The sequence below is a fragment of the Myripristis murdjan genome, chromosome 13 (assembly GCF_902150065.1).
Source record: "Myripristis murdjan chromosome 13, fMyrMur1.1, whole genome shotgun sequence".
NCBI lineage: Eukaryota > Metazoa > Chordata > Actinopteri > Holocentriformes > Holocentridae > Myripristis > Myripristis murdjan.
The window spans coordinates 30,366,006-30,382,357 of NC_043992.1; the positions used below are offsets into that span (position 1 = coordinate 30,366,006).

At 41.7% G+C, this 16,352-nt stretch overlaps 1 protein-coding gene across 2 annotated transcripts in view; it reads left to right on the forward strand.

Moving 5' to 3' along the window:
- ift80 (intraflagellar transport 80 homolog (Chlamydomonas)) overlaps positions 1-5,831 on the forward strand; it is a 43,907-nt gene extending 38,076 nt beyond the window's left edge. For both annotated transcript variants that reach the window (XM_030066856.1, XM_030066855.1), the window contains exons 16-20: positions 2,018-2,189; positions 3,959-4,048; positions 4,300-4,472; positions 4,665-4,788; positions 5,214-5,831. In XM_030066856.1, the coding sequence (XP_029922716.1) occupies positions 2,018-2,189; positions 3,959-4,048; positions 4,300-4,472; positions 4,665-4,788; positions 5,214-5,324 (670 nt within the window). In that variant the 3' untranslated portion in view covers positions 5,325-5,831. The remainder of the gene's footprint in view (positions 1-2,017; positions 2,190-3,958; positions 4,049-4,299; positions 4,473-4,664; positions 4,789-5,213) is intronic.
- Positions 5,832-16,352: the final 10,521 nt, after the last annotated feature.

Genomic DNA, 16,352 nt, shown 5'->3' on the forward strand with positions numbered 1-16,352 from the left:
AAAGTGTAACACAGACCGCTTTTAGGTGCTGTTTTCTGCCAACAGCCATCATACTGTACAATGCTTCCTGCCCAAATGGCCCCAACCTCAGCCAACTCAGAGGTTGCTGAGGCAGAGTGCCTGTAGTGTCTATACAAACCACCTTGGACCACCTTTGCATTCCTCTGCTCTGAACTAATCTATACAGCATTTGGTCGTGCAGATTCTGGTCTGTACATTTACTGCATATGAGTCAGTACATATCTCTGCATACTTCTTCTCTATCTGTATGACCTGCAGTCACAAAAATGTTCTGATTATGGTGGTGATAATGAGAACAGGCATCGGTGCACATATGCCTTGCACATTGACACTTTTTTTGTACATATGGTACCTCCATCTGGAATTTTTGATAAGCTGGACAGCTAGAAAACTATGCCTCCAATTCTGCACATTCTGTAAATGTATCCAGATCTATAAAGTGAATATACATGATAAGGTGTATATTTTTTATAATGCACATCTGCACACCTAGACACTTTAGAGTGCACATGGCCCTCTGTAGACCTGCTGTTATAATCCGAGCACATTTTTGCACATCGTTTTTCATCATGTCCTCATGTTCTTGTCATTTGTAGGTAGAATTTTTAAAGGATTTTTCTCTTATTTCATTTCAACTTACACACTGATATAGCAATAATATTAGTTTTGGCAGATCTGCTTTTATGGCTTGTTGCTACATATACAGTAGACTTCAGTCAGGGACTACATGACCTCCCTACAGTACATGAAAGCAGATCTGAGCAGGTGGAGCTGGTGAGATGGTGGGTGAACAAAAGTTTCAAGACTCTCATGACAGCAGAAGACAGAAGTAGCAGTAGTAGCCTGCAAATGGAGTGAACAGTGAGGAGAGTGCATGTCTTTTAAAGGACTTGACATTCTACTGGATACAGGTTGATTGATATACATTTAATCCAGAGTGGCGAGCTTTTCACCTAGAGTTTCCTAAATTAACTTGCATGTCCTAGTGTGCACATTCGTCACTTTATATCCACTGGGGACACCAAACAACAACTCAAAGCTACTGGACAGCTGTAAATACAACTGCACTGTCGCAAACAAAATGGAATCGCATTATCATGTAACATATTTACTCAGATATACACATGCATACAGGTGTACCCATGTGAAACATGTACATGGAACATCAATCATTAGAGTTTTCTCACAGGTTCTTAGGATAATTGTGGTGGGTGGTAAGTTGTGACGCACATGAAGTGGAATTGTAGGAACAGTTTGAGTGCAGGCAACATAAGTAGAGCTTTCAATATGTCATTTTATCAATTCAGGAAATATATTGCTAGTGAGTCACCACAAATTAGTCTGTGTATGGAAAGTACTGACATATAGAACACACGCTTATACATACTGGCAGAGTCTGCACACTCACTGAGTTGATTGCTGCATTCTTTATTAGAGCAATCCATCATCCACCACAAAAATGTTAATATATGTATAAATTAATATTTCACTTTGTTCTAACATTTGCATTACCCTATGTAAGTTATTGAACAGTCAATCTCCTTGTCCAGCTGTACCAGGGATTTACCACCAGCATTCAAACTTTTAGACCGTGATTCTCTATAAATAATTGCAACCAGGCAAGCTTTTTTCCTTAAAAATCACAATTGTGGACACAGGGAAAATGATGTTGGAGGCCACATAGCCATTGTTCTATATTGATTAGAAGCATGATTTTTAGACTAGGTATTCAGAATGCTGTTAATTTCTTATAGTATGGATATCCAGGGCAGCGGCGACTGGTGGATGACTGTTAATACATGAGTTCATGGAAGGTCGTAAAATAAAAATGTGTGACAAAAATGGAACACAGAGAACCACTGAAAGTAGTCCTCGCTCGCTGCTCTGTGAGTAAGCGACAGGAGGTGTGGGTTTGTGGGTGTGTGTGTGTGTGTGTGCATCCGTGTATTTGTTTTCACTCCCATACTCACTTGTGTGCACATTGTCTCTTCCAAAGTGAGTTCAGCCGCGCGCCACACATTTTGAGCTACGTGGGCACCAAAGTGACTGTGCGCCAAGGAGACGGTTCACTCATCTACATCAGTGTGTCTCCCTACCCAGCCCTGCTCCATGAATACAGCGCCGCCGCACGCTGGGAGGATGCACTGCGCCTGTGCCGCTTCGCCAAGGTAACACACCAGTGAATCGCAGTTAGCACACACATAACAAACATGCATGCCAATATGACTGCAGAACTAATGTACATTAATTCTCCCATATAAGAAATTATTTATGAATCTGAACATCTCACATCTGTCCTGAATGTTTGTCTGCTCATTTTGAGTGTGTCTCTGTATATGGTAGGCACACACTATGACCGAATACACCACTGTATATTGTTTATTAGCATTAATTATTGAATTCACTCTATTTGACATTTTTATTTATATAGTTGACCTCAAGATAGTGTGACATATCCTGCAGTGCAGGATTTTGACAAAGTCCAGGTTCCCTGTGGTGTGTGTGTATGTGTGTGTGGGTGTGGGTGTGTGTGGGTGTGTGGGTGTGTGTGTGGAAGAGAGAGGGAGAGAGAGAGAGAGGGAGAGGGTAGTGGAGAGGTTTATGGGACCAGACCAGCAGGCTTTAATTAGCCCTCAATTAGCCTGGTGACACCATTTACCGGATTTAGCCCCCCTAGACCTCACTCATAAATACACCCTCCAGCGCGTGCATGTGTATATTCTACACACACACACACACACACACACACACACATGCAAATGCACACACACAGAATGCAGTGAGAGCTTCCATAGTGTGTCTTTGCATGTGCAATGATGCAATAACCACAAGCCTGGAGAGATGGATGGCTAGTAGCAAGAGGAGGGTGGAACGGGAGGGATGAAGGAACTGGAGGGAAGAGAGAGTCATTGGTTTTAAGAGCTTTCTCCCCCTCCCCTCCTCCCTCTCCTTCTGGTAAGAGTTTGGTGGCAGTGTGGCTTTTCCCAGAATCATAGTTGTCTTTGTCAGTAAATCCTCACCTGTTGAAAGTTGCTGTGTATGATCTTTGATATGTACAGATAAAAAATCATGCAACAACAAGAAAGAACACACACATTTGGACCAAACTTAAATTTCTGATCTTGTGTGTGTGTGTGTGTGTGTGTGTGTGTGTGTGTGTGTGTGAGAGAGAGAGAGATGATGACAGTGTTATTGTTGCTCATTGCTGGAAGTGGTTTGTGATTCGAGTTGTTTGTCTTTGTGATGGACAGTGATTAGAGGGGGGGCGATTACAGAGCGGAGACTCTAGTGTGGGATTAGCTCAACTGTTGGTCAACTGGTGGTTAAGGCTGCTCTTAATGAACGCAGCTGCACAGAATAAAGTGGTGACGTACGTGTTTACATTCATAGATGTTGTGTACAACAAATGTCTGTGTGTGTTTGTGTATGTTTGTTTGTGTGTGTGTGTGTGTGTGTGTGTGTGTGTGTATGCATGCGTGCGTGTGTGTGCATGTATTTTTTTGAACATCCTGCAGTGTGATTTGTAATGAATGGATATGAGCAGACAGGGAGTGACACTTGAGAGGCGCCATAATGACTACTCTGTCATGTTTTAATAATGAAAACTCACACCTCTCAGTACTTTTGATAATAAAAAATGACACTTTGAGACATTACTGAACCTACCAACCCCCTCATGCTATGTTTTATATCTTTAATCCTTAAGAAGTTGTTGTTGAATGTTTTTCCTTTTGAATCAAGAATTTATAAAAATGGATTTTATTCAGATAATGCTGGAAACCATGCTAACAATAAGTAAGATTTTTAGACTTATATTCTCATTTTTCCTTGAATTGTTACAGTCATGGTGCTGTGTAGATCACCTGCACCAACATACTTCTCAGATATTTCACTGTCATTTAAAGCTGCTCATTGCTCCTGCTCTCTGTGTCCATAGGACCCATCTCTATGGGTGTGTCTTGCTTGCATGGCAATGGCCAGCAGGGAGTTGACCACCGCAGAAGTAGCCTATACTGCCATTGGAGAGGTAAGAGCATCAGTCAGCGGCTCAGGCAGCCAACCTCCCTGTCTTTTAAGCAAGTTTTCAGAATCCCATGAACAGACACATTAGGCTAAATTAGATTAAACTTCCGTAATCCCCATAGGCATTGTGGATCAAAGCAAGCCATTACAGGGTCTCTCGCTGTCATTGTTTCTCTCTTACACAAGAATTTATCTTGTTTTCCCTCCCTTGTCTTTCTCTTTGACTCTCTGTATCCTCTCCCTCCCTTCTCCCAGGTTCCTAGGGTGCAGTATATCAACTTTATAAAGGAGCAGCCATCTAAGGAGTCCTCTCTGGCCCACACACTGCTGTTCAGTGGTCAGGTCCAGGAGGCTGAGGCCACTCTGTTACAGGCTGACCTCATCTACCAGGCCATACAAGTCAACATCAACCTCTCCAACTGGGAGAGGTAAAGCATTCCAAGCTCTCTGGAGTTATTTTCAAGAATTAGGTGTACAAATTAGAGTGTGATTCATGTTTGGGCAAGGGTTATGGTAAGGCGTGCTTGTCAGTACTGGATGGATGTGTGTCCATGTTTCATCTTGATGTAACTTGAAATGTGATTGCGTATAAGTCAGTATCTTGTCGTGCATGTCTCTAGGGCGCTGGAGCTTGCGGTGAAACACAAGACCCATGTGGACACTGTACTGGCCTACAGAGAGAAGTTCCTACAGAAATTTGGCAGGAAGGAGACCAATAAGAGATTCCTGCAATATGCTGAAGGGGTTAGATATGACAACCTGTCTCTTGCACTGTTGTATTTGAGTTTGGTATCGTGTAATTTTTCTAGTTTAAAAACCAAATCAGTGATTGTTCATGTTTAGCGTAATATCTACAAAATGTATACACTGCACAACAATGTTTGCTACAGAGGCAGAACTTTATAAAGTGGGTGTTTCAACCAAAAATTCTATTTTGAAAATCAAGGGATTTTTATTTTATCTTGTGAAATCTTTAGTACCCCCCGCATGATTTGCAGAATGGTTTGTTGCAGTGTAAAACGCGGGTAAATTGTACTAGTTGGGCCAAACATTCAAAATCACTGGTGTGGTCCTTTTAAATTTATTTGTTCAATTAAACCACTGATCAAGGCCGAGTGTCTTGTCTGATCTCATCTCACTGTTGCTCTCTGTCTCTGTCTCTCTGTCAGGTTGAGGTGGACTGGGAGAAGATCCAGGCGAAGATAGAGATGGAGTTGTCTAAGGAGAGAGAGAGAGCTGCCAATGCCTCTGTTAGGAGCAGCATTGCCCCTCGACGTTGATGTTTGGAGGACCGTTCTCTAAAATCAGCAATGTGGAATCTCATTCCCATGAGTTTGTAAAATTCGTTGGATATTTAGTGGTTTGGCTCAGTCTCAGGGTGTATAAAATATTTTTTCTGTACATGAGAGACAATGTCCACCCCCAATTACAAGTATGTTAAAACACAAATGGAAAAGTTGGAGATACGACTTACAGTCTTACACTTCAATCCTGTGGTATGTGACATGTATACAGTACACCTGCACATTAATCATACCTTTCTGTTACTCTCTGTGCAGAGAGTAATTTGACTTATGAAGGTTCAATACAAATGTTATCCTTTGCTATCTTTCGAAATTATTTGGTCATGTGTATGATATGTGCATTTATCTTTTCTGTCTTTTGTAGGAAGTGTTAGTGTTTTTATATGGATAGATGACATTTTACATTTTATTACTTCACAGCCATGGCTTCTGTAAAGGCTATAACGAATGACGGTTAATAAAACAAATGTTCATATTTATTCAGCCAAATCCTCCTTAGCTTTTATTCATTCTTTTTGGTATTCTTGTTGTTTTATGTGTTTTGTACAAGGATCATGCAATATGTATGTGTGCTGCTCGATCATTTTTATACACATATCATAGGATATATTCCTGTGTGCCTGTATGTTCGGACACCCACTATATCTATGTGCTTCGCTCCGAGTTATTCCTGTATTTCCTTTTCTGCTGAGGTGTGAAACTAACTGCTTGCCACGCAGCTCCACCCCCTGGTTGGCAGACGGCCAGTACATCAGTGGACCATTATAGCCTATCCATCTCCTCTAGTGGCCCAAGAGGGACAAAAGAGAGAGAAGATCTGTCTCAGGACTGTCCAGGAACAACTGCTAGACCATATCACAGAGATGTGGACAGATATGGTAGAAACTGATCGGCCTAATCCCTGAAACCGTGAGTGGCCACAGATGCTAAAACATCAGAGAAACGAATGGGTGTAGGAAATCTATCAATGGGTTCATTCTCTCTCACCACAGCTCTTTTTTTGCAGTTAACTTGCACCTGCACACACACACTCTCTTTCTCTCTTTCTCCCTCTCTCTCTCTCTCTTCCTTTCCTAACTCCATTTTCCCCTTTCCCAGCCCCTACACTAAGTGCGTGATAAACCATAGTCATTTGGAAGTGCACCCCACATCATTCATCCATGAGAAGATTTATCAGTGAGGAGTCAAATTTCACATGCATTACCACTACAGAGAGGCTACACATTCACATGGGTACAGATATGTGTATGTAATGTACACATACTTCCTCTTTGACTATACAAAATATGATTTATACAGATATTGTAATATGCCTGTTGTCTCCTAAGGAGCTGGAGTCATGGATAGAAAATATTTTTGCTGCATTTTTGTTCTTTTATAGCTCAAAAAGGTTTGTTTTCCTCAAATGTATGAAGCCCTTATATACAAAATTGAGTGCTGAGGACACTTTGTAGCAACACTAAATGGTCTCTCATTAAGTTGATAACAGAAAAACTGTTTATACTGCTCCTTGTAAGAGTGGACTGTTGAAATATTCTCTATATTTTTAACGGTACTACCAAGATACTCATACACTGAATTGATGATCACACAGTGCAGCTTCCATGAAAATACATTTCCTGGACATAATGTGGAATTTATGAGGAAGGTAATGCTCATTGATTTGACCTGAGTTTATCTGCAGTTTGATCCAGTAAGCAATAGAATAACCGCAATACTGGCACAAACTGTAATGTTATTTACAGTCAGTCCATTCTGTGTGAGTTTGAGTGTGCTTGCGTATTTGTATGTTTATCTGTGAGCGTACTTGTGTTATTGTCCAAGTGTGTGTTGTGTCTGTGTGTATCTTTTTTGTGCATGCGTATGTTTGGGCTTGGGTTTGTGTGCATTTGAGTAAAAGGGAAACAACTATGTCGCTGTCCTATCCTCGACCAGGGACTCCTGCAAGCTTAGAATGTCCCAGCCCAGCTTTACACCATCTGATTAAAGTTTAATGCTGGGAACTCTAGAAGACTGGTTATGCCCTTGGCCCCCGAACCCACTCCTACAGCTGAGACAGAGGAGCTGGGAGGCCTTGATTAACTGCAATGGCTGTGAAAGAGCGAGAGAGAGAAAGAGAGAGACCCAACATTCGCGCCTCTCATAGGCTGGACAGCACTCATACACGGCCGGTATGTGATGCATCTTGGTGTCGTACACCCCGCTCCATCCACCCATCAGTGGGTTTTAAGCATGGATTTAATGCTTTTAAGCGCAAACTCCACCCTCCCACAAATTTCCCCTCTCCAAAGGAAAGCCATCAGTGGTGTTCACTATTGGCTCTGCCATCATGGCCTGACAGTTTTGGATTACACAAGCTACTACAATCACATTCAGATAGACTTTCACTGTTTGTCGCAGTAAAATAAACTCCAGGTCTCTCTTTGCAAGGTCAAATGGAGTTTTTACCTGCTTGATATTCAAAAGTCCCTCGTGTGGGTTAATGTAGCTCGTTTATTCTTCAGTTGATGGCAAAATAGTGGACAGAAAATGATGTGCCACTTCATCTGGTGAATACCAATACTTGCATATACTGCCCCATTGAGTGCCATGAGGAGGAAATCTATTATTTTGTGACTGAAAGCCACTTTGAAGCTGTTGAGGTAAATTAGTTTGATATGATGAGGTGGGCCCCAGGTTGGGTGTGTGTGTGTTTGTGCGTGCGTGTGTATTATGTTTGGGTGGCTGTCCCTGGCTTATTGTCTTAGATCTGCTTAGACATTGTGGCTTATAACACAACCAGTAGGAACAGGATAGGTGATTAAAGCTGGAAAATACATATCCTAACAATGCACTTTCCCATTCAGAAGCGGGTAATTAAATTAGTCTGTTTGCTTGCCCTGGGTAGAACAGTTTGTTTGTTCTGGTGAAGCGATATTCTCTCTGTAATGGACTTGTGTGCTTTTCGGTTGGCCAGGGACTAATGACATGGTAACTTTTCTTCCTTGGTTTAGGGCTCGAGAGAGGATGTGGCAAGTGCTACTGTTTACCACACACCCAATTAATGCAAAAGTATAAAGTGATGCCTAATACTGAGTTGAGCCTTAGCAATATTGTACCATCAAGAGACATTTTAATGGACAATAGCAATGCTGTCATCTTCAGTCCAGGTAAACACACCACTAGGCCTGTTGCAATTAAAACCATACAGGGGTCAGTTTGGTTTTCGGCCATTAAAAAGTTGTTACTTAGTCACTGCTTGGCCATTAGACAGACACTGACATCAAGGGAAACAGTGACACACAACCCTGATTACATTGCTAACACAAGTAGATAATAATTGAGCTTTGTTTCTGTTTCTCAGTCTGCATCTGCAGACATCTTGTATGCCAAAAAATGATGGTCTACTGTGGGCACAGAGTCTGGGCCTACTATGCCTGTCTTATCTTTGTTTTGTGTCACTTGTCTTCTTTTGTCTTTTTTCCAGTCTGTGCTGTGGAGCATTGCTGCTGCTTGGAGCAGCACTGGTTATATAGTCTGACATGTTTTAGATCATCAAAATACAACTTTGTTTCTTGGCAGCCTACACCCTATCATTATGCCAGCTGTAATCTCTGCCCTTGTCTTCTTGAATCCAGAACCTGGGAGACACTGATATATGCAGGCTGGCCTCAGGCAGAGATGCCCGTATAGCATTTTTCAGAGCACTTTAAAAGTGGTATAGCCTATTTCATAGCTGCGGAGTCAGCTTTTAGGTTTGGCCTGTCAGGCATGGCTCAGGTCACTGATTAAAACATGCAGGGAAATGTGCGTGTGTATGAGGGAATATTGCTTTCATGCTGACATCCTAACTTACTGATCAAACCCGGTGGGAAAAAAAATGTGCCACTGAAAATACTGAAATTTGTAATCACCCCAACACCTCTCAGACTACTGCTGTGTCAGCTTACATTTAAGGCTGGATAGAGAAACAGTGTAGGCTAAACAATTTTCCTCTATCACTGGATGCAAATTTGAAATATAATAGCATAGAAAAAAAGAATAGAGGGTCTTTCAGGCCCGGCAGACCGTCCTTATCCGAAGATTTAGCATTAAGCGTAAGAAAGGACAAGAGCAATTGAGAGAAGACAAACTGTCTCACGGTGCCACTTAAAATTGAGGCGCTGAAGTAAAACATAATGCGATTGTACCGGAGCCAAATTAGCTGTCGCAGACACAAAGAGCGTCACTTTCAGCAGCCTTCTCTTACTTTATTATCTCATTTATTCAACCCAAGCGGTCATTTGCATACAAAAGAGGAATAATCCCTTCTAATCTTACGAAACACGCACATTTCTCTGCCCCCCCGCCCCTCACCACCCATTCCCCTTTATTCTAAACATTCAGCATTATAATTGCACTTGAGTTTTTACTCGAGATAATTACCCTGCTGATATTAAAATATGAATATACGCCTATATTGTCTCTGTGACTGTGCCATTTTTTTTTCGTCACACAGAGTTCCGAGATGTCCTTGGGCTATGTTGCTGTCCTGACACCTCCAGGACATCCCGTCTCTGCTCTCCTGGTCTCGGCCCTGCTGCCCTCACTCTGCCGGGACCGCTTCTCTCGTTTTCCGACAGCAAGTTATCATCCGACCGATCTCTGTGCATCTCCTGCATGCTCTCCTCATACGTGGGCAAATATTTCACCTCGTCGTAGGCTGGCAGGTTCGGAGAGGCGAAGTCCCCGAGGTTGTACTCGGGGTAGCGGTCCAGCAGGGAGTCCTGGGACGCGGACGTGTGTCCGTGAAAGAGGGAGGGCTCCTCGGGGCGGTCGTGGTGCGGGTGCCGGCGCGGTCGCGGGCAAATGATCCGCTGGATGAAGTAGCCCATGGCAAAGAGCAGCAACAGGATCAAAATGCCCGACAGCTTTCGCGTCACCCAGCCTACATTGTCGATGAAAATGTGGATGGGGAGCTTGCAGCAGCGCACCGCGGGGCTGGTACTGCTGTTCCCGTTGACGATGGGCGGACAGCACTGCTGGCCGTCGTTGCACTGGACCTCCCCGCAGCTCCGGAGGGCTTGACAGGCGGAGATCAGACATGCCGACAATAGGGTGCCAGTGGTCGCGCACGCCGTCCTGCCGCTTCCCGGTGCCTGTTCACGGGACATCGTCTCTGGATCTCCGGGGATGGATGGTACTGTGCGTGTGTGCGTCTTCCTTGCATCAAACCCTCTAGTGGGAATCTTAAAGTCGCCCCAGGTGTTACAGGTCTGCCTTTTTCCAGCTGTGCACTAATCCTATGCTCTCATCCGATCTCCCAGCCACTGCAGAGCGGAATGGGACAGCAGGTGCCCCCCCGCTGGGCTTCTCACTGAAGACGACCTGTCTGCTGTATGGGTGATAGGAGTGGAGGAGAAACCCCCTCACACGCTGTCTGGTGGGAGCAAAGAAGAGAATCGTGAATAATCTTACATCATTATTACATGAAGAAATCTTTTCGTCATTACCGTTCGCCAGGTGCAACCCACAAAAATATGGTCTCTGGTTGCCAGTGACAAATCTGACCTGCCAGAAGAGTCCTCAAAGAGCTTTGTGGCCACAGAGCAAAAGGCTCCCAAACGTTCTGGTATCAAGCATACACCAAATCAGCACACTTTAGACTGCAGAACCTCATCTGATGTAGTTTCTCACAAGATACCCCCCCACCCCCTTCAGAATCCGATTTTTGCTGTGAGGTATGATGCAGCTGAGAATTGCATAGCCTACATGTTTATGCTGCAAATAGGCTAATAAAAACAGTGGAACTGGTAAAAAGATTAATCATTGTTACACATTCTCACATTCTGCTAATCCAGTGAAATTAAGCAAATCCTAATTGGGAAGCCCTGGAACCCTCTCATCACTGTGAACCCCAATCCATCCATGACACAAAATCTTATTGTAAAATCCACAGCACTGTCAGAATGTTCTCTCGATACAATTAGTCATCCCCTGTCAGTCTGACATATATTTTTTAATAAGTCAACCATTTTTGATTTTTTTTTTTTTTTTTTTTTTTACAAAGCTGATATAACCTAATTACGCCAGTTAATTCAAGGCCAGTTAACAGTACATACACTGTGCACTAAGCATATATTTTGATAGTTGAATGAACTATATATAAAAAAAAAATTCACTCTGTTTTTATGTCCATATGACGAGAAGCCACTTTCCTGTTTCTGTATGCTTTACATAACAAAAATACAAATTTACAATAGTTGCAAGGCTATGTTTTGCTGTTGTAATATAAAACTGCCACAGTTTTCTGTGTTTTTACCAGCTTATTATTTTATAGTACACATAATTTAGTAAAAATTAGTCAACACATTAAATTTAAAGTACAACTTCCATTTCTTTGTTTGTGTAACTTGAAATCTTTGAGTAGAAAAAAACTAAACTTGTGTTATCATATTTATGTCAATACATCTTAAACATTTAATGTTAAATGGGCATATATTGGCATGCTCATTGAACAGCATGATAATTGTTCACTAGGTATAAATTTTAGTAGCAGTAAAGCAAATTGGGATTGAGCCAAATAGTGAATGTATAGGGTGGCATGGTGGCGTATTAGTTAGAGCTGTCACCTTGCAGTGAGAAGGTCCTGGGTTTGATTTTTGGCCAGCAGATGTGCATGAGTGTGTCTGTCGATGTGTCTGTGACACATCATTTGAGTCTAAAAAACATAAAAACAAACATTCAGCAACCTGGTAATTTTATGTCATATAGCATATATACTCCCTGTTAATATGAGAATTAAATGTTCAAAAGCACAAATAATTTTGTTGTGTGATTTAAAAAGTTCTGTTGAACTGATATAAATTTCCAGTCAGACAAAGGTCATGTGACACAGTTACTTTGTGCCTGGTGTACCCAGAGCTTTCATTTTACTTTACTAAACTAAAAGTTCTGTGAGCAAGCTGTGTCCAATAAACTTTTAAATTGAGTGAGCGAATTGGGATTTACAGTGAAGGACTCCTTGAGATCCCCAGTCCCCACTTTGGGACTCCTTGTCCTATGGGACTTAAACCACCACCCTTAAAACTTGTAGCCTTGTTGAACTCTGCATGGTAATAGCGCCAAATGTAACTTGTGATGGCCCCGAAAAAGGTGCCAACAGATCTACCCCTCTCATAAAAAATAAATAGTTCTTGCAATGTGGGTTGTAATGGCCCCCATTAGAGGAGTGTCTGGATCCACATTAGTGCAGCATCACCCCAGAGAACTATGTGTCTGCAGCATTGAAGAGCATAACCATAAAATTTAATCTGCAGCTTAAACGATAGTCTCCTCGCCCAAAGTGTTAATTTAAACTAAAGATGTCCCATTGGATAGCCTCCAAGAATGACAGATGGCCCAGTAAGCTGTTATATGGAAGTATTCTATATGAATTAATTAATTAAGATGGTCTGTGCAATTCTTTGCATTGCAATGAATCAGTTACTGCATAAATCATTTTCTACCACAAGGGTTGTATAGATTGGCCAAGGTCGCTTTTGAAGCCTTATGTCCTTATTGGATCTGAAAGGATTATGATCCTGCCTTCCCCAGTGAGTAGGATTTATGATATTACGATAGAATAGAAGACACTGCGGCCTGCTATTCTATGTTAAATAAAGAGGGTCTTAGTGATGAGATATAGCTTAAACAATCTGTTTTCAAGTCTTCATGATGGAAATCATGTAGAGAATCCTTTTAAACAGGGAACATTTTTCTCCTGCTGTCTTCACGTTACTCTTTGTCACTAATAGCCAGTCTGTATTCGTTCCTCTCCTAAACAAGGGCTAATGTGCAATTCACCAAATCCAATTATGTGAGCATTATGATGTGAAATTCAGTAGAAGGGTAGCATCACGCAGGCTAATTTAGCCAGCATCATATTTCTGCGTGTAATCTGCCTCTATTAGGGATATGTGATCAGGGCATATTGCTATAACCAGATAAACAAATACACAATCAATGGACCGTGGTTCTGAAAGTCGAGTCCTGAGACCTTTACAGTCTGTTGTTTTAAGGGTTTTCCCAGTATTTCTGTTATTCTATCTGTAATGATGCAGACTGATGTATAGGAATGACCCTCTGATACCGTCTGTCTTTTGGTCTCCACACTATTTCCACTGTCTAGGAAAATGCTGCCATCTGTGCAACATAAAAAAACAACAACAACAACAAAACCTGGGAACCTTGTAGCCCAAATCAAAGACATGTCAAGAAATATAATAGTTCTGAAAACGTTATATATTTTAATTTACCAGTCACCATACTCTACTTGATTTCCTTTTAGATAATGCATCACATTCAAGCATGCATTTATGATTTTAATTTCCCTCTGTATTGATCACAAAGGTTGAGCAACTACTCTTTAAAATGTAGTCATTTCCCTTTCCTGTCTTTTTATTGTTTGTCTGTTCTTTTTGACTGTTTCTTCTCCTCAAGCCTGTGCTATCCCACCACTTCCTGCCTCCTTTCCCTCCCTCTTTCCCTGAAATCCACCACAAAGTGCTGGTCTTGGGTAAGATTGATTGAACAAATTCTCTCTTTATCTCTCTCCCTCCCCCTGTCTTTTTCTCCGTCCATCTAGAAGGAGCTTTCAGCAAACACATCCCACTAATTGGAGACCGACTCCATCCCATAGGAAACCGGAAAGGACAAGTGTTCTGCTTTTTTCTTTTTTTTTTTCTTTCTAATAATGCATACTAGTATATTTACTGAAAGTGGAGTTTCCATGAGGTAATGGATGATGAGATTTGCGGGTCCTCTGAGCAGACAGAGGAAGGCTGATAGAGATAGATAGATGTAGAAAGAGAGAGTGTTGAGATGCAGGTGAACCAGTTAGGAAGTGATACGGCCAACAAGCACAACAAATCTGTGAACACCAGCTACAGAAAGTGGACTGCGCTCTTGCTGCATTAGCAAAAATGAAAACATAAAGTTGTAGTCTCCTGACTGGCTAACAGTTAAAGCAATAACACACTAACTATATCATGATAATAAATGATCTGTGCCTTACGCTTCCATTAATCTGGCACAAGGGCCTCTTGTGTTGTGCTTAATAATTCAGCCTTATGGGGTCCATTAGCCCTGAGTAATGATGAATGGCAGCGTTCATATCCATGTGTCAGAGACGTTGATGTACGGACCGCCCAATGTTCAGTGTCACGGTTATCACATTTGCATTAATTATGAAACAAAGAAAGCTTTGTCAGGCCCTGGGTTTTGTTAATGGATCTACTGATGGCTCGGGGTTTCTCTTTGTTTGCACCAGAGCAGAAGCCACAACCTCTGGGTTTCTGACCGGGGACCAACTTAATCCTCTGTAATTCTGACTTTTGGTATTTAAGGAAAAAGGGGACGTGATCTCAGATCAGATCTTTCAAGAGGTGATGTAGTGTCATGTCCAAGTATGTGTCTCTTGAGACATTTGTAGAGCATCTCATTTTCTTTAAGCATCATTCTAAAAATGGTAATGTGTATGTGAAATGTCTGTTGTAGTATGTAGAAAGAGTGCCTCATGTTGGCTTGTTTAATGTATTTTCTCTGAGTGTGTGTGTGTGTGTGTGTGTGTGTGTGTGTGTGTGTAAGTGCTGTATCTGTGCAGTATTAAGCCCAGAATTGCAGGATATGAGCGTGGGTGTCATCAGCGTCTGTGTATTCCCATCAGCTTGGACTCTAATAAAAAGCAGGACCTGCAGTCAGGGTAGATTGTGTGAATCCAGAAAGTCCCACACCACAGCTATTTCACACCCACGTACTTCCCCTAATCTTATCGCTCTGCTGGCTCAGAGATCTTCTAACTCTATGGGAGTGTATGTGTGTATATGTGTAGGGGGGATTTATGTATGAGGCAAACTATATTTATGTTTCAGTGCTTTTGTGTGGGCATGTTTGTAAAGTTTAATGCATTTTTTCCATTTCTGCTTTACCAGACAATATGTACCGCGGAGTGACGTTTAAAATGGAAGAGAGCGGATATGACATGTGACACAGGTCACAAGATGGACTTGAATTTGCAAATTGCAAGTGCATAGTCTGTACTTTATACTGTTTTGTGCTTATCCACAGAAATCAACTGGATGAGTGTCAGTGGATGTGGTCACTAGCAAATGTGTTTGAAAGAAAGTGTGTGCCTGTTACCTTTATGTGGCTTGTTCTCCCTGTGTTATGTATTTCTTGGCCTGGAGATGAATCAGAATCCAGACTTCCTTTGAGGAGAAAGACTTAAAAACCCGCTATGAGAGGCCAAAAAATCTTTGCAGAAGAGAGCAGGGTAAAATCTCTTTTCTATCTCAGGGGAATCCTTCTCAGTCCTCTCAATAAGTCTGATGAGTTGGGAGGTTTTGTGCTGAGCTGGCCTGTTTTGGCAGCCTGGTGAATAACGTGGAGTAAGTATAAGGTTACTGTTAGATGATGATCTCAGGCCGTGATACACTGAACAACTTTTACACAAGTCTGATGGGCGATAGCTCTCAGTGATTTGACTCAGCATTGTTGCTTTCGGTTCACATAGGAGCACTGCCGGAAAAGATATGAATACATATTATACATACATATATGTGTTTTTTTCTTTGTTGCCCTTGGATATTGACTCAGAAATATCTGTTCTAATACCAAGCCTGGTTTATGTTACTCCCTGTGTAAAAAACAAAACAAAACACAAACAAACAAACAGAAAAAAACAACAACAAGCACCACTTAAGAAAGATTATACTTACTGCTAACTAAAGGGAAAGCTTTTTTTCTGGTGGTTTAAAGTTTGTTAACTGTCTAGAGGGATGGTGCTGTTGTTCTTAATGTACTTATATAATGATGAGACCTTAACACATAAGACTTAATAACATTTCACTTCTCAAATCTCCTTAGTTTATGTACACACACACACACACATACATATTTCTTGCAATGATCTGCAAGTTAATTTTGATCCTTCAGTACTCTGCATTTCACACAAATGTAATACACTCACACACACTACCTCAGACAGATTTAATGGGGAAAATTCTC